Genomic DNA, 27,175 nt, shown 5'->3' with positions numbered 1-27,175 from the left:
ATAATCGATCTCACTGCATTTCCCAAGCACTGGTGTTGTGTGCATCAGGAGGCTCTCTTAAGTGAATATGTGATGAGAAATGATAGATTGAAAGTAAATAGAAGATCCCTCTGCCGCTGTCATAGGACGACCCATTCAAAAAAGCCATTCAAAAAGCCTTTTTTTAAGAAACCATTTTACCAATACCAATTTAATGGATGCTAATCAGATGTTATTTGGAGCCTATGGAATAAAAGCAAAAGCCCCCTGAGAAGTAGCCTCACTGGTCAAGGACAGGGTATTTAATGGGTTTCTTTGGTGCTCATCCTCATGAAGATAATCTGTGTGACTTAACACTAAATTCAACAGAGAATGAGAGAGAGACAGAAAGTAAAGGCCCACTCAGAATTGCTTCTGAAAATAAATGTCTGAAAGATTTATGACTTGATGATTACTTTGGAGATTTTTTCCCAAATATTATTGATTAGGTTACTAAGTTGCAGAAAATAGGCTTGGAGGTAGGAAACTGAGGGCTTTCTGTATAATAACCTGGCATCAGTGGAATAAATCAGTGGTTTAGGGCATCTCAAATATCATCACTGTCATAGTTGGCCTTGAAAATAGTTTTCATACCATGTGGGAAAAGTGAAACATACATTAAAAAATAAATACATATCCTAGCAATTGCTATATGAGAGTATTAGAAAAATAACCTCAGAAACTGGATCCATATTCTAACATATACTTTGCTGGATTTCACAGAAATCTTAACTTCTACCATTCATTTATCTCCTTGCATTGAGAGAAAAACTTTGTGCCAGGGAGAAAAATGTTTCAAGAGAATAGAAGCACAGAGATCTTGTGAGGTGGCTTTGTTTCTTCAGCATCTAAAACATATAGACCTGTTTTGCCAGCTAGAAAGAGCTCCTTTGAGTATCACATCACCATCAATCCATCTGAGGTTGTGCATGTTTCTAGAGAAATTTCCATTTTGTATTTAAATGAATCAGCTTCAGTGTAATAGAAAATTATAACAGCTTGAGTATGAAAACCTGATGTACAAAAGAAATCTCAACTTAAGCAAACATAAATTAGAGGATGATTAATTCATTAATTTATCAAAGATTTGTTGAATATCTTCCATGTTAGAGATACAGTCTGGATAAGATTGGAACTTTCATGGAGCAAGCTCTCTAATAGGGTATAAGACAGTGACATTCTAATCTGGTTTTGGCTAATGTTGGAATAGATGATCCCCAAAGTACTTTCTAGCTCCAAATCTTAAATCCTGTGATAGGAATTCATCAAGGTAAGAGAGAGAAGGGAGGGCATTTGGGTATGAGCAAAGGTATGGAGGGAGTCCTTGATGTGGTCAGGAACTGAGCCAGTTTATTTAGAGCATAGTATATCCAGGGAAGTAATATTCCCTTATTATGAGAGCATTCTTTGCTTAAAAAAATGCGCAGAAGGATTTGTTATAATAACAACTCCCTCAGTGCATTTAAGTATTTACTCACAATCCATTAAGTACTTGATGGGGAGAGGGGACACAAAGGAGTGTAATAATATCAAAGTGTTAGAAAACCTTGCCCACTAAAGATCAATCAGAAACAAAGATAAATGCTTGCTGAAATGATGATGTAATTCTATGGGAGAACAGCTCAGCTCAAATGCAGCCTTAAAACAAAAAGAACACATGTATTTCATAAAGCCAAGAGAGACTTGTAGTTGGGAAGCGGAAACTGAGAATCCAGTATTATGAGATGTGAAGTCTTGTTGACGTTTTCTCACAGTCATACATCAGCATTGAGAAGAGTTTCCTTTGTGAGGACAATGGAGTCTAGACACCTTGGGAAGGAATCAGGAAACTGGTCAGCCATGTATGAACTCATAAGGACTCCACAGTATATGTATGGTGATCAAGAACAGGGAAAACAGGCAAATGCAGCAAAAGCAGATGTGGTATTTTGCCTGAGGGAGTTACCTCTATTTTTCTTTGCTAGAGATACGGGGTTGATGTAAAACGACCACTGGCAGATCTCTTAAAAACATCCATTCCTCCATTTTGCCTTTTATCTTTAATGAACATGAGAATACTGACTGCTGCTTAGAAAGCACTTTTCAGTTCTGAAGATGAAAGAAATGACATTGAGACATAATTAAACTTGAGTGAGCCCTCTTAGATGGTTTACTCTGTGTGATCCTTAAATGCTCCAGCTGAGCCTGTTCCCCAGAATAGGCACATCCCAACACACTGTCCCTTTAATGTTCTCATTGCTATGAAGGGATTTGGGAATGCTTGGACAACAGCCAAATGTTCTCCTTTAAATGGTAGCAGCTCTTGGTGTTTCTAGGCAATTTCCTTTGCAGCACTCTTGGATTCATGGTACCCCACCCACCCATACTGAAAATTTCCTCCTTCCTTTTAGGTTTGACTATTCCTAACACTTCAACCACTCATGGAACTGAAAGCACAATTGTTTGATTAGTAAAAGCCTAGCAATATTGACTACTGCTGTTGAAGTAAAGGAGTGGTTGCCCATAACTAAGAAACTGTTTTGTATTAAAGTAAGGCTCCTGTGTGATATACTGGAATTGCACTGAGTTTCAATCATGGCTCTATTACTTTTATCTTTGTGACTTTAAGGAAGCATTTAACCTCTCCAAGCCTCATTCTCCTCATCTATAAAATGAGAGCAGTTCGTCTACATTACCTCTGATGTCTCTTCCAAGTCTAGATATTTTGATCCTGTGACATTTGCCCAGCCAGCTCCACAGGGCTGTTGTGAGGATCAGGTAGGATAACCTAGGAACAACATGGTGGAGCAGAAAGATCCCTAGAGTTGGAAAAAAGAATTCACTACTTAGCTCCGTCATTTATTTGCCAATCACATGTTACCAACAAGTCCATTAACCTCTCAGCATCCTTACCTGTGAAATGTAAATGGTAAATGTCTTGTTTGCCTTGCAGGTTTATTGCAAAAATTCAATGAGATAATGATTGTGAAAGTATTCTGTAAACCATACAGCCTTCTACACTTGTGAAACAGGTTTACTTTGCCTAAACAGGGAGGCATACCCTAACCCTCTACCCCCAATTTACAGGGTAGGAATAAGAGCTGCCATTGTGCATTTATTTCCTGAATCTCACTTTTTGCTTCAGCTCACCACACATTCACCTCATAAACTGAGAACTTAAACATTGTATAGGGACAGATGGGCTATGTTTCAACAGTTGTATAGAAAATTAAATTGAATTGAGACTTGAGTATCGAGAGTCAGATCCCTTTTCCCTACTTCACATTTTGTGAATCTACTTTTGCAGTGCTGATAATTCAGGACCTATATTTCACTTCTCTCTGTCTTTACCTGCTTTGACAGATGAGCATGTGCTGTGAAGACAGAAGACAAGCACAGTCAGAATTTTGCTTTACTGAAATCCATTTTGAGATTCTACTTAGCAATGCATTATATAGGAAATTAGAAACCACCTTTGTAAGTTTTCAAGATTGGAACAAATGAGGCTAGTTTGAGACTTGATAAGAATTATGGAAAAAGAGGGTAGAAGGGAGTGGGAACGGCTAGTGAAAGAGTTAAGGAATCTCTCATGGACAAACTATGGCCTTCTCTGGGGCTTACCATACAAAGCCAAAAATTCTAGAGGAAAGCCTTTAGGAGATTGGATGAATGATTTTTGGGAGGATATGGAAAAGTGGAAAAGAGTCACAAAGGGGGAGAGAGCAAAGATGACTTGCTGTGGAATCAGATTGCAGGTAGGTGGTATGGTGGATAGCATGCTGGGCGTGGAGTCAGGAAGACACCTCTTCATTTTATAAGTGAAGAAAGAGTGCTAAGAGTGGATAGGAGAAGAGAAGGAAAAATGACTTGCCCCAAGGCAAGTCAGTAAGGTTGTTGTTGTTCAGTTGTGTCTGACTCCTGATTGGGAGTTTTCTTGGCAAAAGATACCTAACTGGCTTGCCACCTTCTTCTTCAGATTATTTTACAGTTGAGGAAACTGAGGCAAATGGGGTTAAGTGATGGACCCAGAGTCATACAGCTAGTAAGTGTCTGAGGCTGCATTTTAATTCAGGAAGAAGAGTCTTCCTCACTATAGACCCAGTGCTCTAGCCACTGTACCACAGCTGCCCATGAGTCAGTAAGGGGAACAGCAATATTCAAATTCATGTCCTCTGACCCTAAAACTAGTACTTTTTCCATTACACCCTTCCGTGATCAGGAGCAGGAGGAGCTTCAAGTCAGATTTATAGAGAAGGTTATTAGGAATTGTAGTCTATGAGCACCAGAGCCATATTTCTAATGCCAGATGAACTAAGTACAGGGAAGGGAAGGTCCAGGTGGTAGGTAAGTCAGTAAGGAGATGGACCAGGTCAAAAGTCAGTCATGAATACTGAACTGAGCACATGCTCCAGGTGAAAATTTGCTGTGCTCTGATGGCTTATTGTTCTGTCTCTGAACCAGTGAAACCTGCTTGCTCTTCTTTGAATAAGACATTCTACCTTCAGACATTTTCACTGTCCCACATGCCTAGATCTCCCTCTCCCTCTCCCTCTCTCCCTCTCTCTCTCTCTCTCCCTCTCCCCCTCTCCCTTCCCCTCTCCCCTTCTCCCTCTCCCTCTCCCCCTCTCTCTCTTCATCTCCCTCTCTCCCTCTTCTCAGCTCTGCCTTCCAGCTTGCTTGGCTTCCTTCAAATTCCAGCTGAAATCCTGACTTCTGCAAAACCTTGTTCCTTATCTTCATTAATTCTGCTAGCTTCTCACTTTTAATTATTTCTAATTTAACACGTATATAGCTTGTTTGTACATAGTTGCTTGTCTCCTATTAGACATCTTTTACCCTTCTTTGTATTCCCAGTACTTATCACAGTGCCTGGCACATAGTAGGTACTTGATAAATGTTAACTGACCAACTAGTGGACCATTTTTGTATGTTTCAACCTTTATTCTTTTTGGTAATTCCATTTGGTAGGGGCACCATTCTCTGAGGACTGGAAGTTCTGTGGTGACTAACAAGATGCTGAGAAGTTCCTTTGTAGTTCCTTAAGTGCGTGTCTAAATCACTAATGTTCCATTTACCACCCCAACCCCATATTGGCCCATTTGCTAATGGGTTTTATTGAATGAAATGTTTGCAGGCTCTTTGTACCTAGATGCTTTTGGTCTTTTGCTCCTAGAGATAAATGGATTGATGGATGAATAGATATATGGATGGATAGATAGATTATTTTACTGAGCTTTTTTGGTACTAAATTGCTTATGAAAGTTGTTATTTAAAAATAAACACAATCAATCAAAAAGGAAGGGGTAAAATGCTGGTAGCATAGCATCTCTTTATGGGCTTAGTATATTTTGAATTACTTGCAGTCTTGTTAGATTTCCAAATATTTGATATGTGCTCATGTTTTGCTGTATAGGACATATAATAAAACACATTGCTTCTCAGTGCACACGCACATACACATACACATATCTATAATATTCTCCTCCTGCTGATTTCCTTTTAGATTCATTTATTTTTCTCTGTCTTTTTCCCCCCAGGATGAAAGAATGATGTGATGGATGTAACTATGGGCTGCTGTACGGGCACAGGACCTCCTCCCTCCTGCCTTGTATTCCTTCTTCTCAAGCTTTTGGCCAGTGTTTCCCAGGGTCTCCCAGGGACAGGACCTCTGGGATTCCACTTTACACATTCCATTTATAATGCTACAGTGTATGAGAACTCAGCAGCAAGGACCTATGTCAACAGCCAGAGCAGAATGGGTATCATCTTGTCAGATCTTTCCTGGGACATCAAATACAGAATAGTGTCTGGGGATGAAGAAGGCTTCTTCAAAGCAGAGGAAGTCATCATTGCAGACTTCTGTTTCCTCAGAATAAGAACTAAAGGTGGCAATTCTGCCATACTGAATAGAGAAATACAGGACAATTATTTATTGATTGTAAAAGGTTCTGTCAGAGGAGAGGATCTAGAAGCATGGACCAAAGTGAATATACAGGTTTTGGATATGAATGATTTGAGACCTTTGTTTTCACCAACAACATACTCTGTTACAATAGCAGAAAGCACACCTTTAAGGACTAGCATTGCCCAGGTAACAGCTACTGATGCCGACATCGGTTCTAATGGTGAATTCTACTATTACTTTAAAAGCAAAGTTGACCTCTTTTCTGTTCACCCTACAAGTGGTGTAATCTCTCTAAGTGGGAGGTTAAACTATGATGAGAAGAACAGGTATGATCTTGAAGTTTTGGCAGTGGACCGGGGGATGAAACTTTATGGTAACAATGGTGTCAGCAGCACAGCAAAGCTTTATGTTCATATTGAACGGATCAATGAACATGCGCCAACTATCAGTGTGGTCACACACATCCCCTTCCCATTGGACAAGGAGCCCACATATGCAGTGGTTAATGTTGATGACCTAGATGATGGTGCAAACGGAGAAATTGAATCAATTTCCATTGTGGCTGGAGATCCTTTGGAACAGTTTCTCCTAGTGAAGGAAGGGAAATGGATGAATGAGTACAAAATTAAGGAGAGGAAGTCAATTGACTGGGAGGGCTTTCCCTATGGCTATAACCTCACTCTTCAAGCAAAGGACAGGGGTTCTCCACAGAAGTTTTCAGCAGTAAAAGTAGTCCACATTGCCAATCCCCAGAGAGATAACATCCCCATCAGATTCGAGAAGGAAACCTACAATGTCACCATTAGTGAATTTTCACCTCCAGGTGTTGTGGTCGCCATTGTTAAACTGAACCCAGAGCCGCCCGGGGTGGAATACAGAATATCTCCTGGTGAGGATGCTAAGTATTTTAAGATTAATCCAAGGTCTGGTCTAATAGTCACAGCGCAGCCCCTGGATGTCATCAAGAAAGAAGTTTATGAGCTAGGGGTGTCAAACAAAGAAGGTGATTTGAAAGCACAAGTCACCATCAGCTTAGAAGATGCCAATGATCACACTCCTGAATTCCAGCAGCCATCCTATGAAGCTTTTGTTAATGAGAGTGTGCCTGTGGGTACAAGCGTGTTGTCAGTTTCAGCTTCCGATAAGGACAAGGGAGAGAATGGGTATATCACATATAGTATTGCCAGCCTCAGTGCATTACCATTTTCCATTAACCAGTTTACAGGTATTATTCGTACAACTGAGGAATTGGATTTTGAATCCTCTCCAGAAAATTACAGGTTCATCGTGAGGGCCTCTGACTGGGGTTCACCTTATCGACATGAAAGTGAGGTCAACGTGACCATTCGCATAGGAAATGTCAATGACAACAGACCGTTGTTTGAAAAAGTGGCCTGCCAGGGAGTCATCTCATATGACTTCCCTGTTGGGGGGCACATTACTGCCGTGTCAGCAATAGATATTGATGAACTGGAACTGGTAAAGTACAAAATCATCTCTGGAAATGAACTTGGTTTTTTTTATTTAAATCCTGACTCAGGTGTCTTACAACTTAAACAGTCCTTGATTAATTCTGGTGTAAAGAATGGTAACTTTGGCCTCAGGATCACAGCCACTGATGGGGAGAACTTTGCAGATGCCATGTTTGTTAACATTTCAGTCTTACAGGGAAAGGTATCTTCTAAAAGCTTCAGTTGTAGAGAAACTCGAGTGGCACAAAAATTGGCAGAGAAACTCCTCATCAAAGCAAAAGCCAATGGGAGGCTGAATTCGGAAGAAGGGTTTCTTGACTTTTATTCTGTTAATAGGCAGGGACCCCATTTTGACAAATCCTTTCCTTCTGATATCGCTGTTAAGGAGGACCTGCCAGTTGGTGCTAACATCTTGAAAATAAAAGCCTTTGATGCAGACTCCGGCTTCAACGGGAAGGTGGTTTTCACAATCTCCGATGGTAATACAGATAGTTGCTTCAACATTGACATGGAAACAGGTCAGCTTAAAGTTCTGATGCCAATGGACCGAGAACAAACGGACCTCTACCTTCTTAACATTACAATTTATGATTTAGGGAAGCCCCAGAAATCCTCATGGAGGTTACTGACTGTTAATGTGGAGGACGCCAATGACAACAGGCCCATTTTCTTGCAGGAGAGTTACTCTGTTAATATTCTAGAAAGTTCAAGTATTGGTACTGAGATCATTCAAGTGGAAGCCAGGGATAAAGACTTGGGCTCTAATGGTGAAGTGACTTACTCAGTATTAACAGATGCACAGCAATTTTCCATCAATAGTTCAACTGGGATAGTTTATGTAGCTGATCAACTAGACCGGGAATCCAAAGCAAACTACTCTTTAAAAATAGAGGCCAGGGACAAATCTGAGAGTGGCCAGCAGCAATTTTCTGTGGTTACTCTTAAGGTTTTCTTGGACGATGTCAATGATTGCTCCCCTACTTTTATACCAACTAGCTACAGTGTAAAGGTCCTTGAAGATCTTCCAGTCGGAACAGTCATTGCATGGTTGGAAACCCATGATCCGGACCTTGGCTTGGGAGGTCAAGTGCGTTACTCCTTGGTGAATGACTATAATGGGAGATTTGAAATTGATAAAGCTAGTGGTGCCATTCGTTTAAGCAAAGAGCTTGATTATGAGAAGCAACAGTTCTACAACCTCACCGTCCGCGCAAAAGACAAAGGGCGCCCAGTATCTTTGTCATCTGTTTCCTTTGTGGAGGTGGAAGTGGTGGATGTCAATGAAAACCTTCACACTCCCTATTTTCCAGACTTTGCTGTTGTTGGATCTGTAAAGGAAAACTCCCGTATTGGAACAAGTGTGTTGCAGGTGACCGCAAGAGATGAAGATTCTGGAAGGGATGGGGAGATCCAGTATTCTATCAGGGATGGCAGTGGTCTCGGAAGGTTTAACATAGATGACGAAAGTGGTAAGTTTAAACATTAAGGAGAAAGTGATTGCTTTACCTTCTATAAATGTTCGTGGAGAAGCAAAATGATGGTTTATGCACCAGTGATTCCAACTTCATTGTACTTAACTCAGTTAAATTGCAAACATGCAGTTGATGCCAAGTTGACATATGTTAAAAACCTTTGATATAACATTCACATGGGGGCTAAGGGAGAGGGCTTTTTGATTTAGTAATTCAGTTTTCAGTGGGCGCCCCAGGATTTTTATTAGTCACTGGCTTAGTTACTGCTGTCACTTTATCTTTTGATAGCTGCAAATAACTATTGTCACCTCTCTTGATTGCACTCTTGACCCTCATGAAAATATAGGGACCCAGTAACGTAAATTATGGCAGAATTGGCTTTAAATTAGAACTGTGAAATGGATTCTCAAGTGGATTCATATCCTACTTCTTCTTTTTGCCATGGTACTTTTTTCTGTAATGATATTGAATCAACTGTTTGGTTTCTGTCATTTTTCATAGGCCTACTACAGCTTTAAACAATGAGCACTGACATTCAGCATGCTCCAAAATAACCTGGTCTTAATTGGGGTGTATGTGTGTATATGTGTGTATGTACACATAAACTGATATAAAATCAGATAATTTTGCTATGCAAATAAATTTTCTATAAGAAATGAATTTTTTAAAGATGAGCAGATATGATTCCATACCTTTACTATAGTGGTTCAGTTGTAACCCATTCAGCCTCCCATAAATGCATGGAATTATGTTTGCATGTATATACTTTTCTGTCCAGTATAAATGCATAAACATGTATATATTCACATACATAAATCTAACTATTCCTCTGATAATAGTGCATCTCCTCCAGATTGTAAGTTTCTTAAGGCCAGCTTTGTCATCTCATTACTCTGCAAGTCCTTGAAATAAATAGTGTTTTGTACTCAATGGATGGATGCCCAGGGGATCTTGATGACCATTATTCAAATTCATAATAACTATTAATATTACTAGCACAAATATAATATGAAAGGGAGAGATTTTAGTTCTTAAATTAGGAAGGATAAGAGACAGCTTGGTATACTAGACAACTAGCTTCATTGCCTGGAAGACTTAAGTTCAGGTGCAGACTTTGATACATACTGGCTATATGACACTGGGCAAGTCACTTAATCTCAGTACTCTAGACACCTCTCTATGAGTATGACTTGCAGAGGAAACACTGACATGTATTGAAAGAGAAAATTTAGTTTTTTTTACCTAGGAGCTCCCTATACTAATAATATCACAGGCGTCGACCCTATCCTTATTAAGGGGAAGTATTCTAAATGTATATACAATTGTAATAAACACTTTTATCATCTTTTGCCCACCAAACATCAACTTCACATTAATATATTTTTAAAATTAATTTATTTATATCTTTTGCTCTTACATCACTAACATTTCCCAATGTATTTCTCCTTTCCTTCTCTGCCACTCCCTCCCCCTGGCATCTCTTATAATAAAGAATAAATAGGAGGAAAGAAATATCAATTCAGTAGAACTACCAACATATTTAAAAAGAAACACCTATGAAATACTTGAATTTTAGTTTTAGCACCCAATTCTGAGTAACAAATTCACAGGCTTAAATGATACTGGAGTCATGAAATTGGAATCAAGTAGACCTGATTCTGAGTCTTGCTTCAGATAGTCACTAGCTTTGTGGCCTAGAATAAGTCAGAATTTCTCTGTGCCTCAGTTTCCATAAAATGAGAAAGTTGTATTTGATATCCTCTAAGTCCATTTTAACTGAGAATAAACCAATGAACCTATGTTTTCATAGCCAAAATGAAGCATGTGGTTAAAATAATTGTGTAGTACATTGAAGCCTGAAATCAAATAAATTTTATTACATATTATTTATTGATATGTTAGGCCACAGTTATGTTGGGACCTGCCTGTCTGTCCTCCATGCTGGGAATATCCTCCCTCCTTATCTCTATTGCTTAGTTTTTCTGGCTTCTTTTAACACTCATCTCAAATCTTCTGCAAGAATCCTGCCCTACTCTTACTCCCCTTATAAGATTGTGCTCTGTCTACACTTTCTATCTTATTATATTTATTTCCATGTGGTCTTCTCCAGCAGAATGAATTCCTTGAGGATAGGCAGAGTATTTTTACTTTTTTATTTTTTTGGTAAGAGTGCTTAGCACAGTGTCTAGAACATGATAAGAGTTTAATAATCTCATGTTGACGGATTGATTGATTTATTGATTGAATAAATGAAAGACTGATTTGTAGCACATGAGGAAAAATATTGTTGAACCCTGGAACTCTCTGAGGATGACAGAGTGCAAGTAAACATTGGTCTGTAATAGTGTTGTCAGCTGTGCAGAAATGAAAAAAAATTGTCCAGCCTATCAGTCAGCCGATTGGTGAAGCTGGTACCCTGGGTGCTTGGAGTCAGGAAGACCTGAGTTCAGTTTTTGCTTCATATACTTACTGGTTTTGTGATCCTGAGCAGATCAGTTTCCTCATCTAAAAAAATGGGTCTCATAATAGCACCTACCTTTTAGGGTTGCTGAGAGGATAAAATGAGATATTTGTAAAGCCCTTGCAAACACTGAAAAGCTATATAAATGCCAGCTATTATTGTGAACTTCCTTGACCATGCTAACAGAAGCTACTATAGGGATAGACTTGAAGATGTATTTTAGTTGCCTTTTGATAACAGAGCTTATAAGGCTACTGGGGTACAAGAGCCTGCACTTGGGTGAGCATCAAGGAGAATGTCCAGGATTTTCCAGTTCCGTCCCCTGCCAGCCCTATCTATAAAACTACACCAAGCCACAATGAAATTGTTTTGTTGTGTTTTTTTAAAAGAAATTCTATCTTATGTCCTTTTAATGGAACAAAGTACAAAATGACTAGGTGAGAATAGATTAGGTTTTCATCATGTGTATTTTTTCCTCTTCATCCTTAGTGTTAGAATGCAAAATGTGTGTATAATTACATAGGTTGAAAACTACCTTTTTAATTTTTGGTTCTGCGAGCATGATGGCTTTCATTTATGTTTAAAAAATAAATAACCACCCTCTCTCTATTCACAATATCCACCACTACTCCCATTCCCCTGCGTTTCCTCAGTTGAGTTTTAGGTTATAGAAATGTAATTTGACACTACTAACGATATTGATAAGTACTTCCATTATCTTGCCTATATGAAGAACTCCATGGTTTTCTGAGTTCTTTCATGCACGTTATCTCATTTATTCTTCAAGTAATTTTTTGAAGTACAGGCAGGACCATTGCTATTATTATCTTCATTTTACAAATGATGGGGAGGAAAATGGACTCAGAGAGGGAAGTTATCTGCCCATAGACAGACCTGGGAAATAATAAAGCTGAGATCAGAAACTAGGTGTTCTGAGATAAAGACAACCCAAAGCCATTTATTAAATGCCTACTATGTGCAATGTACTTGATTGGTAAGCTCCCTGAGGACAGTAGGAATTGTGTTTTTTGCTTGTATTTTTATTCTGTGATCTTAACCCAGGACCTGGTATATGTTGGTTGGTTGTTGTCCTTAGCTCTCGAAGAGGACCAAAGTCACATCACTGTGATAAAGTCAGGTTTCAGTGTGTCTGACTGTGGCTGATCGGACCAATACAAGCTTGAAATGCTCTATCACAGATCAGGCACAAATAGTCTGTGTGAACATTTGGGGTGGTTATTCTAAATCTGTGCATCTTGTGGGTTTGTTTGGTTTTTTTCTGAGCTGTTTCAATTCACACAGCACCTTGTCTGAGTGGTCCTGTGCCAGTGTCTCCCATGTCACACAATCAATTCCAAAGTTCTTGAGAGAGACCTTGAGAGTGTCCTTGTATTGCTTCTTCTGGCCATCATGTGATTGCCTGCCCCATGCGAGTTCTCCATAAAATAGTCTTTTTGGCAAGCATACATTTTGCATTCAAACAGTGTGATCAGCCCATCAGAGTTGCACTCTGAAACATAGTTTGAATGCTTGACAGTTTAGTTTGAATAAGGACCTCAATGTCTGGTACCTTATCTTCAGAATCTTCCTAAGATAATTCAAATAGAAGCAATTCAGTTTCCTGGCATGGTGCTGTCTCTCTGTCCAGCTGTCTATCTGTCTGTCTGTCTCTGTCCTCTATCTATATACCTACTATGTATATGTATACTGGCTGTATATACTATACATATATATTTATTCATCTAATTATATGTTTGTGTTTGCCTCCCTCCCTCTCTTTCTTTCATCATCTCTAGTATTTAATGCTAGATGTGGGGGGGATAGAAAGACAAACAAAACCAAACCATTACCTGCCCTCAAGGCCCTTACATTCTATTGGTTAAGAGCTCTTTCCCCTGTGTCATGTAGGTTTTGAATTAATCAGCTGTTTATAAGACTGTTAATTTTTTAAAATCATAGGACTTATTCTGTTCTTTCCTTCATTGTATAGCCTTTTTATCTTCTTACTAATGTCACTATCTCCTTCTACTTGTAAGAAATGGGGATTTTGATTTGGGTGTTAAAATCTTTTTCTGAAGATTAGATTTTCTATATAATAATATTCACAACCACGGTGCTGCTTCCCCTCTCACCTCTGCAAGAATTTAGCTAATTAGCAACCTATAAGCCCCTGAAAGCCGCCTCAGAATGATTGCTTGGATTCTTGCCAACTTGAGGCAGTGTTGAGGATAAGTTTGGCAATCAGTTGTCCAACATGAGAAGTCATTAGCATGATGCTGTTGGGTTAGCAATAGCTTAAGCGCTATTGAATGATTCATCAGCCCTTTGCTCTGGTGAAGTGCTAAAAGTCACAGTTTGAATTGCATTTGAGGCACCAGACTGTTTATTCTTTCTGCAGTTAATGAGTCTTTCCTCAAAGGACATACTGGATTTCTCTGGGCCTTCTAGACAGAGTGACCCCATCTCATTTGGGTTTATGCTGCTAACCAGTGATTGAGTTTGACTGTCAAGAGAATTGATCCTTGTCCCTAAATTTAGTTGGAGGCCTGGAATAAATGTGTCCCAGATTATTGCTTTTATGTACGATACTATTTCTTTCTTTGTCTGCTATCTTTTAAAGCAAACCACTTCCCTTTTTTTCCCCTTCTCAGAAATCTCCATAATTCTCTACTCTTTGTTAGTGGTCATTTCCTAGCGTTCTTCTTCAGACAAAAATACCTTCTTGCTGCTCCACAAACACTAGATGAGAGCAGTCATGATGTAGGTTAATGTGTTATGCTACATGTACACTGGTTGATTCTTTTTTATTTTTATTTTTCCTATGCATTAGAGTTTTGCTTTTACTTGGAACTCAGGAAACAAGAACCATACCTTGAAATTCTTTACTGTACACAAGCATTTAATAAATATTTAATAGTGTGCATTTTAAATGGATTAACTAGAGCTCCAACTAGAGTGGATTTGATTATGATTTAAATCACTAGTCTGGAAGATGCAATTTAATCAATTTTTTTTTTCCTACAGGGATTTCATTCTTAATGTATGCTGTAACACTAATATATATCCTTCACAACTCATGGGTTTCACCACACACATACACACATACCATTATATATTTTAAGTGAATATATCTTTTTAAAAAATACCTTCCAGGAACATAAGAAACCTGACTGATGATTTGATCATTTTATTTACCTAAGTTAATTGAAAGGAATATTTTTGGAGTGACCCACATCTCATATTCCAACATTTCTTTATTTTGAATGTTTGGAGCTGCTTTTTCAGATTTTGTTTGGGTTACAGTAAACATAGATGTAGAGGTAGAATCATGGTATTTAGAAATGGGAGACTCTTTAAAGATTATTTAGTTTAATCCCTTCATTTCCCAGATGAAGAAACTGAGGCCCAGAGAGGTGCTCAGTAGGTTTCCCCTGGTGACAGTATGTTGATTGGGTTGGTTAGAGCAGAAGGTTTTTGTAGGTAGAGAAGGAGACAGAATTTTCAAGAGGTAAGCTGAGGCTACAGTGGTGAAATTTGAACTCTTTTGAAAATGTACTCAAACCAGTAAAGACTATTGGGCATAGTTCTCATAAGAAAATTAATCAGTGAAGCATTTATTATGTGTGTACAATGTGCCAGGAACTGTGCTAAGAATTGGTCTTAGAAATAATAGCAAAAAATACAGTCCCTGCCTTCCAGGCACTCAGTCTCATGAGGGAAACAGCATGTAAACTGTATACATTCAATATATAGGAGAATAAGCATTTATTTAAATGGAAGATCATCTCAGAAGGTAGGTCTTCTGCGAGAGAGAAGAATGAGAAGCCTGGGAAAGGCCCCTTGTGAAAGACAGGATTTGAGTTGAGTCTTGAAGGAAGACAGAAGCCAGTAGGCAGAGGTGAGGAGGGAGAACATTTCTGACATGAAGGAGAACTCCCGAGAAAGAAGCATGGAGTCAGGAGATGGAGATTTAGGAGAAGCATGAAGGAGGCCTGTGTTGCTGGAGCATTGAGGATTGGGAAGGCAGTAAAATGGAAGAAGACTGGAAAAGTAAAAGGGAGTGAGTTTGTAAATGGCTTTAAAGGGTTCTGTATTTGATCATGTAGGTCATTTGGGGGTATTGAGTGAGGAGGGGCATAGGGGTGACATGGTCAGACTCAAGCTTTAGGAAGGTCATTTTGGCAGCTAAGAGAGGGATAGGGGAGAGACTTCAGGCAGGGAAACCAAAAATAGGGTTATTACAGCAATTCAGGTAGAGCTTGAACCAGTGTGAGTGGAGAGAAGGGAACATATATGAGTGTTGCAAAGTTAGAAATGACAGTATTGGCAATGGATTGGCTATGTGGGGTGAATCTGTGTGAGTAGTTTAAGGATGGCAACAAAGATTTGAGTCTGGATGACTGGGGAGATGGTAGTGTCCTCATTAGTCATAGGGAAATTGAGAAGAGCGGGGCAGGTTAACAGATGGAAGGAGGAAGATAAATTCTGTTTTGTATATGTTGAGTTTGAGATGTCTACAGGACATCAGTTTGAAATAGCCATTAGACAGGTTGGAGATGTGAAACTGGAAGTCAGGGGAGAGGTTAGGGCTGGATAAACAAAAACATTCTGTATATTATTAGAGGAAATCCTTCTATATTTTTGATTAAATTATACTTTCCATTCACTGAAAACTTTCAGCATGTTCCTATCTATTTTCCTTTTGTTCTTGTTTGTGGATGCTCTCACCCTGAAGCATCAGTGCCTATCACAGAGCCTGACTTATACATAGTAAATACTTAATGAATGTCTATTGACTGACTGACGAATTACTCTGATTCTGAAGGGACACTGATGAAAATTGCATAGGATGAGAAGATGTGGAAAAGGTGGGATCTGTACTGATTGAGGAAGTAGTGGCCTCTTGAATGTGTTAAAATAATGAATTATAACAGCCCTAGAACCCTAAAAACTGTGCTGAGAGGGTCCATTTGGCTGTCCCCAACTAAGCCTTCAGGGGTATCCATGTACCCCCATTTCTTCTTGCCTAAGTGAACACAAACCTATTCGTTTTAAGCAAGACAAATCTCCTTTTAGCAAGACAAATAAAGCCACAGAAAACCCCAAAATAGCAATAAAATACAGATGGCTATGTTTATAAAGCACGAAGATCATAGTATGGACTAAACAAAGATTCATTTTACTGTCTCATCTTAAAAGGTCTCCCTTTGCCTTGTTTTCATGTCTTGTCTCAGCTAAGCCTTCCTGACCTCTACCCACTGGCAGCTCAGCTTTCTAGTCTGTTTATACTAGGTTAGCACCTAGCTCCACTTCTGTCCTTCAGCTACGTTTCCTCAACACCTTTGCAATACCCAGAAAAAATTGCTTCTCTTGGTTTTGAACCCTGAATCCCTAGCTTGGATTCCTGTTTCTGATCTGAGGGTTTTTTTTAAAAGTTATTCCATTATTTACATGTTATGAGGTCAATAGATGTTTAGATCGTGGCTGTAAGAGTGGATTATCATTTCTTTATTTCCAATTAAGCTACATGACAAGGTCATTTACTACTCAGAGACTAATTCTTGGATGTATAAATTAGTGATAATACTTACTTCTCCCCCCAAAACCTTCGCTGTCCTGTAGCTCTAATTAAGTAACCTGTGCAAACCGTTTTGTAACTATAAAGTGCTCTATCAATGAGCTGTTATCTTGTGAGCAGCTTTTCTCTAGGCTCTCTTTAGTGAATCATCTTGTAGATTCCATCAGAGTAGCAACCTTCTGGAATTCTGTCATAATTTTACAGTATATAAATACTTTAAAACTTTTTATAATAATAGACTATTTCCTCTTATGATGAGAAAGGCCTTCTTTCCTCACAGTGTGCTGTGTCATTGAAAACTGATCCTTGTATTGAATACCTTTCACATTGACAAGAATGTGTATTTGAGTGAGTTCTTGGAAGACTCCTTGTCGTCTATTTATAAAACTTTTCTCCAAATGGATTTGTTGTTCAGATGTGTCTGAGACTTCATGACCCCGTTTGGGTTTACTTGGCAAAGATACAGAGTGGTATGACATTTCTTTCTCCAGCTCATTTTACCAATGAGGAAACTGAGGCAAATGGGAAAACAGGGTTAAGTGACTTGCCCAGAGTTCCATCGCTAGTAAGTGTATGATGCCAGATTGGAATTCAGTATTCCTGACTCTAGGTCCTGCACTCTATCTACTTCACCACCTCACTTCCCCTCTACCAACGAATATATTGTCTCAAATGATACGTAACACCAAATCAGAATCATTATTTCCTAATACTGTCTCGGAACTCCGACATATCGCAGATTGAGTATTTTTATGTAGAAAGTTTTAAAAGTATTTTAACAATAACAAAACCCTCAGATTTTACAGATGTCCCTATATATAATAGGGAGGCATCCTGGTATAGCCTTAAGTACTGCCTCTGACAAATTCTGCGTTTGTGATCTTGGGCAGTTCGCTTAACCTCTCACTGCACAAAGCAGTTCTCTAAGACTCAGGTTACAGGATTGATTGCGGATGTGCTCTGGTGGAGGTAATTTTCACACCAGGAATTTCCCATGCCAATGAATCTTAGAGGGGCAGGGGAAGCAAAAAGGGGAAGAGATAAGAGGGAAAGGAACAGGGAAAAAGAAAGACATCTGTTCAGTTTGGCTGCACTGCTACCAGAAATCAAGGGTACCTCCTATTTGGGGCTATTTGATGGCTTGCCAAATATTGGGCATCTCAGTATGCATTGTGCATAATAGTAACCGAGATAGTGCTGTTTGTAGTAGCTGCATATTTAGCAATATAGTCCATCTCCACAAATACTATGTACATTTTTGATGACAAATTTTGAGTCTAATATATTGCAATGTGAATTTTTATGTAACACTTAACAGAAATCCTCTTTTGGGGGGAGGGGAGGTTTTAGAGGGAGAAAGGGAGGAAATGAAACTGAATAAGGCTTCAGCTTCTCCAACCTGTGTTTTCCACACCCCTTCTGTAATCTCAGGGTGAGCTCTGCTCAGCAGAAAGCCTTCTTCCATTTCTGCAGTGTCAGCAGAAAACAGGTTGTCTCAGCTTAGAAATGATAGTGATAATAATGGGGGAAGGGGTAAGGCTAATAATTTCATATGCTTCCCTGCTTGCATACCACCAACTGTTCTCATTGATACAGTTACATCTACTAACGATTACACCTCATGTACCTCCTCATCCTGGATAAGTCTTATCTAAGCATCAACTATCCCTGTTCTGCCGTTTTCTTTCCATCATGGGTGAAGAAGGACACCAGGCAGTAATGAAGTCATTCTATACATACATTCTGTATAAATATACATATAAATGTATGTGTGTATACACATATACATATACATTTGTATATATGTGCTGCATGAATTATTGTGCCAAATTGTTTATCCTCTAGTAGCCATTCTCCTGGTGATTAGCTTCTCATTTCTTACCTAGACAGGCCCCACCCATTGCAGATATAAGCTGTTAATAGACTGTGATACAATGGTGGAAAGCCATTCCATCTAGGTAAAACCCACCAGAGCTTGCCCATAGCTTTGGTGTTTGTTCACAGGTCGAAGACTCAGAGAAATACCCTTTTGGAGGTACTATTGTATGTTCTTTGTGATCTCATCACAAATAATTGTTGCTTTTTCAATAACAATTTCTTAAATGGTTGCCTTGTCTACTGACTTTCTTGTTGATGCTAGATTCCTCTATAATTGTAATATTTTGGTTCTGAGTAAGATGTTAGTGTTCATCTAGGCTTGGGTTCCTTAACGTGTGTGTGTGTATGTTTGTGTGTGTGTGTGTTCCCCTTTCACAGTCTGGGAAAGTTTATGGATTCCTTAGAAAAAGATGTTTTAAATGCATAAAATAAAATTCCTGGGACTATAAAGGAAATGAAAGTACTAAAAAGGAAATTAGGGGGTAATTATTCCCCCCTCATCCAAGTTCACAGACCCCCTGAAATGTATACAGTAACCCTCATGGATCCCTTATGAAAGGGAGTAATCTATGAATCCAGTATAAGAACCCCTGAGTTATGCCAAATATTTCAGATGAGGAAACAAAGGTCATGGTTGAAGTGATCTGACAAAGAAATAATAGCTAGAACTAGAACCCAAGTGTCCTGACTCCCAGTTTGGTGGCTTTCTTTATGGAAAGACTTCATTGGTCTCTCTTAAGGTATAACTTTAATCCCTTTATTGCTTCAGTGCTTGCCAGGTAGGAAAACGCATGATCTTTTGCTTAATATTCAGAACCATCTACAATTTATTCCCATCCTACCTCCCCCACATTATCCCATACTGCTCTGATTCACGAACGCTGTGTTCTCCCCAAACTGTACCACTTGAGGTTATGCAAAAGTCTCCCTGGGCTTCTGTGTGTTTGTTCCAACTGTTCCTTATGTCCCTAGTACCCTTCTCCTCAACTCTGTTCATTCTTACTCTTCTCGCCATTTCCCAAATGCCACATCCTCCAGATAACAAGAAACATTTTTATCAGTCGATGCAAATTTATTAGGAGTTTGCTATGTGGTGGGCACTGTCCTAAGCACTGGAGATATAAAGAAAGGCAAAAAAAGTCCCTGCTCTCAAGTCTAAGGTGAGAAAAAAAAGCCATACAGATGATCTCTCTTCTGAGCACCCCATAACTCTTACAAATGCATACCTTGAATTGTAATTACTCAGCTGAATTCTTTATGCATTTATTAAGCGCCTACCTTGTGTAAACCATTGTGCTATGTGCCGGTTACAAAAAGACAAAAGATAGTTCTTGCCCTTGAGGATTTTATGAAATTCTATTAAATTTCTGTATATATAGCTCCTCTCTCCTACTGGTTGGCACTTTGTACTGCTCTCAGTACCTAGCCCAGTAGATTGGGAAAGGGGGTGGAGGGTGCTGAGGGGTCACTTTGATGAGTGAATGAATGACAGTCAGGGAAGAGAGAAGGGTGTTGACTATAGGCCCTGAGTTTTGTCAGGGATGAAAGCACCAGTTTTGGTATGAGGAAGTCAAAGTTAAGTCCCATAGCACCCAATTCATTGCCTAATGCAGTGCAATAAAAACCTCCTTTCCCTCATGTGCCGAGGCACCAGACTTCACGTTTCATATGATTTGTGAGTCCTACTCTCCTTAGTAATATTCCCGCAAACTTCTTTGGTAACTCCTCGGTGATGAGTCAAGGAGGAAGACAGATGGCGCTTGGCAGTTTCAGAGTTATTTATGAGAAGCCCAGCTTGAATGACTTCCCTCCCCCATACCATTCGTTTTCAAAAGTGACGTTTTTCACCCTAACTCACCAAACTCAAAAGAGGCTCATTGAATTCTGGCCCAGACTTGCCCCTAAAATTTCCATTTGGGTCCAGACCAAACCGAAGGCAATGAAGTTATGAGCCCATGACAGCAGGGACTTTCCATGGCTGTGGATTTTTAACCTTCACTCTAGACTTCTCTCCCCTAATTATTCCAGAATGAAAATAATGTTTCCCTGAGGAGCCTCACACACTGTGTTACATTCAGATAAACTTAGTAGTTGTCATATAAACCAGGTGGAGAAAAGGATTAGATATTTCTAGGAAAGAGTGAACAGCATGTTTTTATTACTGCTTTCATCAGGTGCCTTCTTCTTGACCTTTTCTGAGCTGTTGGTTGGAGGCAGTTTGGACTTTAATGGAAAACCTGTTGGTTAGAATCTGTAACAACATCTGCGTTGTATATCAAGCTCTCTCTCCTGATATTTAAATAGTCAGTGATAAAAAATGACATTCCTAATTAAATAATCCTAATAATGGGGTTATAAAACAGTTTGGAAGGTATTGTGGCCTTTTCTCTGTATGTGGTCTTTCTGTCTTAAATTGCAAATAGTTCTTACCATTTGGATTGGCTTCTCTTTCCTCTTCTGGTCTTTAGGGGTCCCTTATGCTTAGAATGAAGTTGCCATTGTCAGTGTCAACTGCTTTTGGATTTTTTTCTGACATTAGAAATATTCAGTGACTTTAAAAATTATGCTAAGTGGTGACCACAGACCTAATAATATGCTGGTTTTCAAACTCTGATTTGTATTATATTTATCAGTGTACATGTCTTACATACCCTACCAAAATATAAGCTTTCTGAGGCTAGGGATTACTTCTTAGTATCATTTCTTTCTTCATTTCTCAGTATATAACCCAGTTCACTGCACATAGTAGTTGCTTAATGAGTTTTTACTTAGAGATTGATTGAATGAATGAAAGAATGTAGGGATGAATGAACCCTAGGATGCCCACGAAGACAGTGAAATTCAAATATACATATACATATATGTGTACATTTATTAAATGTATTTTTTCTCTTCTTTCAAGTGACTTGCATCTCATTTTAGTTTTGTGAAAGTGTTCTGTGGGGTTTTTGCATGCGGGTTGAAGGATACTTTCATTAGCATTGCAGTACAGAGAGAGTTATGGAGTTTGATAAATATTTATGTGGCGTTACTACCATTGCAGTGTTTCATTGGAAAGAGAATGAAATGAAAATGAAAATGGGCTTCAGTCTGTATTTTTAGCTTGCTGGGTTTTATGAAAGTGCGTCTTATCAACAGACAAAATCTACAAAGAGTTGTGTGTAGGATTCGATTCAATTTATATTAAATTCTGGGTCCTGGTGTTTGAATTATTGGATATAATAGGATTCTCTACATTTTCCTATTGGACTGTATGATTTTATTACCCACTCTATGGTCACTTTCTGTGATTAAATTCACAGAGCAGCTGACTTTCATTTGCATAACATAGTTAATGTATGGCTCAATTTTCTTTTTCTTTGAGGGAGGATAACATACTGGTGAGAATAATGCCCTGCTAAATGTTGTATATTGAATTGGAAATAACTCAACCAAAAACAAAACAACAACAACAAATTTTACACCAAATAACAAAAAAATCCATGTAATTAAGATGAAAATTTGGGGGAATATTGATGCATGCACACATATATGTATATACATACATATACATACATACATACACACACATATATATGATGAATTTAATTATAGTATAAGATGTAAGGGCAACAGGATTGACCTCAAAGTGCTATAGGAGAGAATGTGATTTAGACAGCTCCCAGGCCTTGGAGTTGGGAAACCTAAGTCTGCGTATTAATGTGACTGCTTGCTAGCTCTGTGACTGTGGGAAAGTCACTTAACCACTGTGTGCCTCTGTGTTTTCATCTGGAAAGTGGGGATAAGAGTAACCACCCATCAGGGTGATGTAATAAAGAGAATGTGGTACTTAGATCTCAGGAAGACTTAAGCCTGGAACCCGCCTGAGACGCTACCTGTGTGATCATGGGCAGGTCAGTTACGTTCTCTGAGCTTTGATTTTTCTCTTGTATAAAGTGACCTCATAGATCCTCTCCATCTCTAAATCTATTGTCGTGTGAGTCTGTCATATAGTGTTGTGAGGAGGAAAAATATTTTGGAAACTTGTAAACTAGAGATAGAAAAGGCATAGGAGATAGAATATTGGACCTGGAATCCTGAAGATGGGTTCAAATTTTACCTCTAACACTACCAATGGGACCCACTCAGAGGTTACCCACTAAGTTGGTTTATTGGAGGTGGGAGTTTCCACCGTGATAAAAATATAGATCTGTGACATACTGATTTAAAGGGCTATATAAACATAGGCTATTGCTACAAATATATATTACTCAAGCACATTTTCCTTTTTAAAAATGTCACCCCTTTCTCCATCTGCTTTTTTGCTATTTTTTCATCTGCTTACAGATGACTTTTTATCATCACTTTGCAGAATAATTCCTGGGTTTCTAAAGACCTTTTTTTTTTTTTTTTTAAATCATTACTTCGTCAGGTGTTTACTAAGTTGCTAAGAGGAAAGATGGTATCCTTGTCTTTGAGTCAGAAACCCTGAGTTTCTGTCCTTGCTCTGAGGCTGGGCACGTGTCGTAGGGTCCCTTTTGGATCTCTATTCCTTCATCTGTAAAATAGAGCAAAATAATACAGTATTTACACCACCTGGTTTTTCTTTTTAAGTGAGAAAAGCTCTTTATAAAATGAGCTGTTATCCTGATTAGTGTAATCATTTAAGTGCATGAATTACTTCCTAATAGGTGGGGTTTGGCAGTAGGATGGGATTTGGCTAGGATTGTACTGGAGCCAGCTCAGATCTGCTATCTACAGCCAGGCAGCCAGCTGTTAATGAACATTTATTAAGTACCTACTGTGTATGTCAGGCACTGTGCTAAGATAACTAAACTTTTCATTGTGGGAATTTATACCTTGGAAATCAGCCAGTAAGACAAATCAGGTCTTGATTCATTGTTTCCTTAATTGTTCAGACTTAAGGAAACTTGGAAAAAAGGTTAATAATGCAGATTCACCTTTACAATGTATCTTACAGTGCTTGAGCAGTTTTACCAAAACACCCCTGGATCCTATGCCCCTGTCCTCAAAATATTGACCATCTAATCGAAGATTAGATGATAAAAGCAGATTTGATCAATCGTTCAATGAATAAGCATTTACAAAGTGCCTACCGCGTGCCATATAACATATTAGGCATCAGAGAACAAAACAATCCCTACTCACTGAGGACCTTAAATTCTAACTGGGAATTCTATCAGGGAAACTTAGATTATTTAATAATCAATGACCATGTAGTAATGTTGCCTTTATTTAATGAAGTCTGATATTTAATGAAGTCTGAATTTTAAAAAAAAGCTGTAGTCTTCCTAGAAGAAAGTTCAAGCTATATACCATATTATTTTGTTGTTCAGTTGTTTCAGTCACGTCTGACTCTTCATGAAACCTTTTGGGATTCTCTTGGCAAAGATACTAGAATAGTTTACTGTTGCCTTATCCAGCTCATTTTACAGATGAGGAAACTGAGGGCAAACAGGGTCAAGTGACTTGCCCAGGCTCACACAAGCTAATAAGTATCTGAGGTCAGATTTGAATCTAGGTCTTTCTGACTTGAGGCTTGACCCTCTAGCCACTGCACCCCTAGCAGCCCTGTAACGTGCCGTAGTAAAGTGTTAAGTATGGGTTGTCAGAAAAGAAGCAGGAAAGAGCATTATTTACAAATGTTGAAAAGCAGGCCATATGTATGAGATATGGTAAAGAGACTTCCTTCTTGGGCGGGCTGGGGTGAGAATGAATTTTGGAGAAATGGCATTATTAGTAGCTGGAGGGACTTTATATGAGGCTGAAACAATTAACTTCCCCTGGCTCTGGGAGCTGCTGGCCGTTTCAGGCTGAGCCTTTGTAAATCCCAGTATAGGGACTGATGTCATAAAAACTGCAAATGAGAAGATTATCCTGGAACGACTACAGTGGCAGAGACTCGGGGCAGGAAGACCTTTCTGGAGTCTGCTGCAAATTAACTTAGCAGATTTGTATCTACTACGGGCATCTACCATGGACAGGCCACTGTGTTTAGAGCTTTGGGGGATAATAAAAAAAGTAAAAGACCAGGCCCTGGCTTTTATTGCAGTCATTAGCCGCCTAATTGCAAAATCTGTATGTGCTGAAGTATTGCTCCACAAAACTCTCCCTTCCTTCAATATCATTAACATGATCAAGGAACATTTATTGAGCTTCTGCTAAGTGTGAGGAACTGTCCGAGGCCTTGAGGACATAACCCCCTAAATGTGGAATTAGGATGGGGGGTGACTATGAAAAGTACAGAGGAAGAATTGAATATGAGACATGTTTTGGAGAAAGGGTTCTCAGGAACTGGCAAATCATATTCTTTAATAATGGCATTCAATGACTACTGTCTATAAGATAAAAAAGGAGTCTGGCATGGTGGTTCCAATCTGTTTTTCTATGTCATTTAATATTATTCTCCTTCACATATTCATAGAATTTTTGTCTTCAATCATGACAGATGAGGGACCAGTGCCCTGCCCTCCATGTAATGATTTTCCCCCTTCTCATGTTCATATTTTCATTTATCTGTATGCTTGTATTCCTCTGATAGACTGTAAACTCTGTGAGCACAGGGACTGTTTAATTTTTGTCTTTTTATCCTCACGTATAATAATGAAATGTTATGTACAAGTTCCTTGCCTATAATTAGTGCTTGACAAATATTTGTAGAATAAATGTTGAATGATGCATAGTGTGGCAGGAGAATAAGACCTGGACCTTACATGCAGATGATTTAAATTTCAGCCTCAAAATTTATCAACTTGAGCAAGTCATTTAGATTCTGATAATCTCAGTTTCCTCTTGGGAGAAATGGGGATTTATTTCACATGGTTATTGTGAGGAATGCATTTCATTTAGAGATATGTGGGCAGCTAGGTGGGGCAGTTGATAGAGTGCTGGGCCTGGAGTCAGGAAAACCTGAGTTCAAATCTGGCTTCAGGAACTTACTAGTTGTGTGACCCTGGGCAAGTCCCTTAACTCTGTTTGACTCATTTTCCTCATGTGTAAAATGAGCTTGAGAAGGAAATAGCCACTCCAATTGCCAAGAAAACCCAAAAAGAGTCAATAAGAGTCAGACATGACTGAAATAAATCAACAACAGTGACAAAATATATAACTTCTATGTCACTCATGAACTCTCCATCTCTCCTTTCCCCACAATTGTGACATTACATGATGCCCTTTTCTTTTTTTTCTCTGTAGAATCTTAGGCATCTTAAATGAGACCTTAGACCTCCTCACTTAATGCACCAATTTCAGTGACAAGAACCTCCCCACGAGGATACTCCTTCCATTCTTTAAACTCTCTAATGTCTATAAGGTTCTTTTTGCAATCACAATTTGCACCCTCTACCACTCATCTATTGCTTCTGATTCTGTCATTCAGAGCTCCAAAAAATGGGGTCAAAACCTATTTTCCAAATGACAGCCTTGCAAGATAGACAGTGCTCTGCCCCTTCCAAGTCTCCTTTTCTTCAGGGTAAATATCTCTTCTTCCTTTAATTGCTTCTAGTGTGTTGGGATAGGAAGAACACTAGACTGAAAGGTAGGAGACCTGGGTTTGAATCTCAGCATTGCTGCTTGTATGACTTTGAGCAGGTCACTTCCTCACTCTCTCAGCCTGTTTTCTCATTTGCCAAATGAATATTAAATGTCAGCTATTAATGTAACTACTTGTTAATTAATGTAAGTAACTTGTTCACAGACACCAAAAAACATGAGTAAAGTGGAGTGGGGTTGAAGTTACAGAATTCTCAATGGTACACAGTGCTTAAGCTGAGAATACATTGTTAAGTGGATAGTGTACCAGCTGTGGAATCAGAAGGACTTGAATTCAAATGTGGCCTCAGACACTTGACACTAAGCTATGTGACCCTGGGCAAGTCACTTAACCCTGACTGCCTCCTGCTCTCCTCCCTCAAGAGTATACTGTTTTAAAATATTTTCAAAATAAAACTTGAAAAAATATTCTTAATGTAAATTTTTCTCACTTCCCAATTTCTGTAGCTTGAAGCTGACATCCTGATACTGCTGCAGCCTGGTTTGAGAACTCGGGAGATTGTCTGCTCTAATTGTCTACTGTGAAATGAGACAGTGGGGTAGTAAGTAGAAAGGCAGTGAGATTTTTGAGCCAAAGGACATGGGTTTAAATTTTGCTTCTGTTTCCCTGTGACTTTGGGCAAGTGACATCCTCGTTTTGGGCATGTCTTCTCACCTGGAGAATGAAGGAGTTGTGCTACATAAACTCTAAGGACCCTTCCTTAAAGGGCTTACTATGTGATCCTGAGCAAGCCATTTAACTCTTGTCAGTTTCAGCTTCCCCACCTGTAAAATGATGATTATGATAGCATCCCATGGTGTTGTTGTGAGGCTCAATTAAGATATTTGTAAACCACTTATAAAATTTTGTGGTATATAGTA

The 27,175-nt window shown here is 38.9% G+C and overlaps 1 protein-coding gene across 4 annotated transcripts in view; it reads left to right on the top strand.

Moving 5' to 3' along the window:
- FAT3 (FAT atypical cadherin 3) overlaps positions 1-27,175 on the top strand; it is a 765,373-nt gene that overhangs the window by 176,968 nt on the left and 561,230 nt on the right. For all 4 annotated transcript variants that reach the window (XM_072611401.1, XM_072611402.1, XM_072611400.1 and 1 more), the window contains one exon: positions 5,535-8,843. In XM_072611401.1, coding sequence (XP_072467502.1) covers positions 5,552-8,843 — 3,292 coding nt within the window. In that variant the 5' untranslated portion in view covers positions 5,535-5,551. The remainder of the gene's footprint in view (positions 1-5,534; positions 8,844-27,175) is intronic.

The sequence above is a fragment of the Notamacropus eugenii genome, chromosome 5 (genome assembly GCF_028372415.1).
Source record: "Notamacropus eugenii isolate mMacEug1 chromosome 5, mMacEug1.pri_v2, whole genome shotgun sequence".
In the NCBI taxonomy this organism is placed as follows: Eukaryota; Metazoa; Chordata; class Mammalia; order Diprotodontia; family Macropodidae; genus Notamacropus; species Notamacropus eugenii.
The sequence above is the reverse complement of the archived record's forward strand: the minus strand, read 5'-3'. Positions and strand labels throughout refer to the sequence as shown.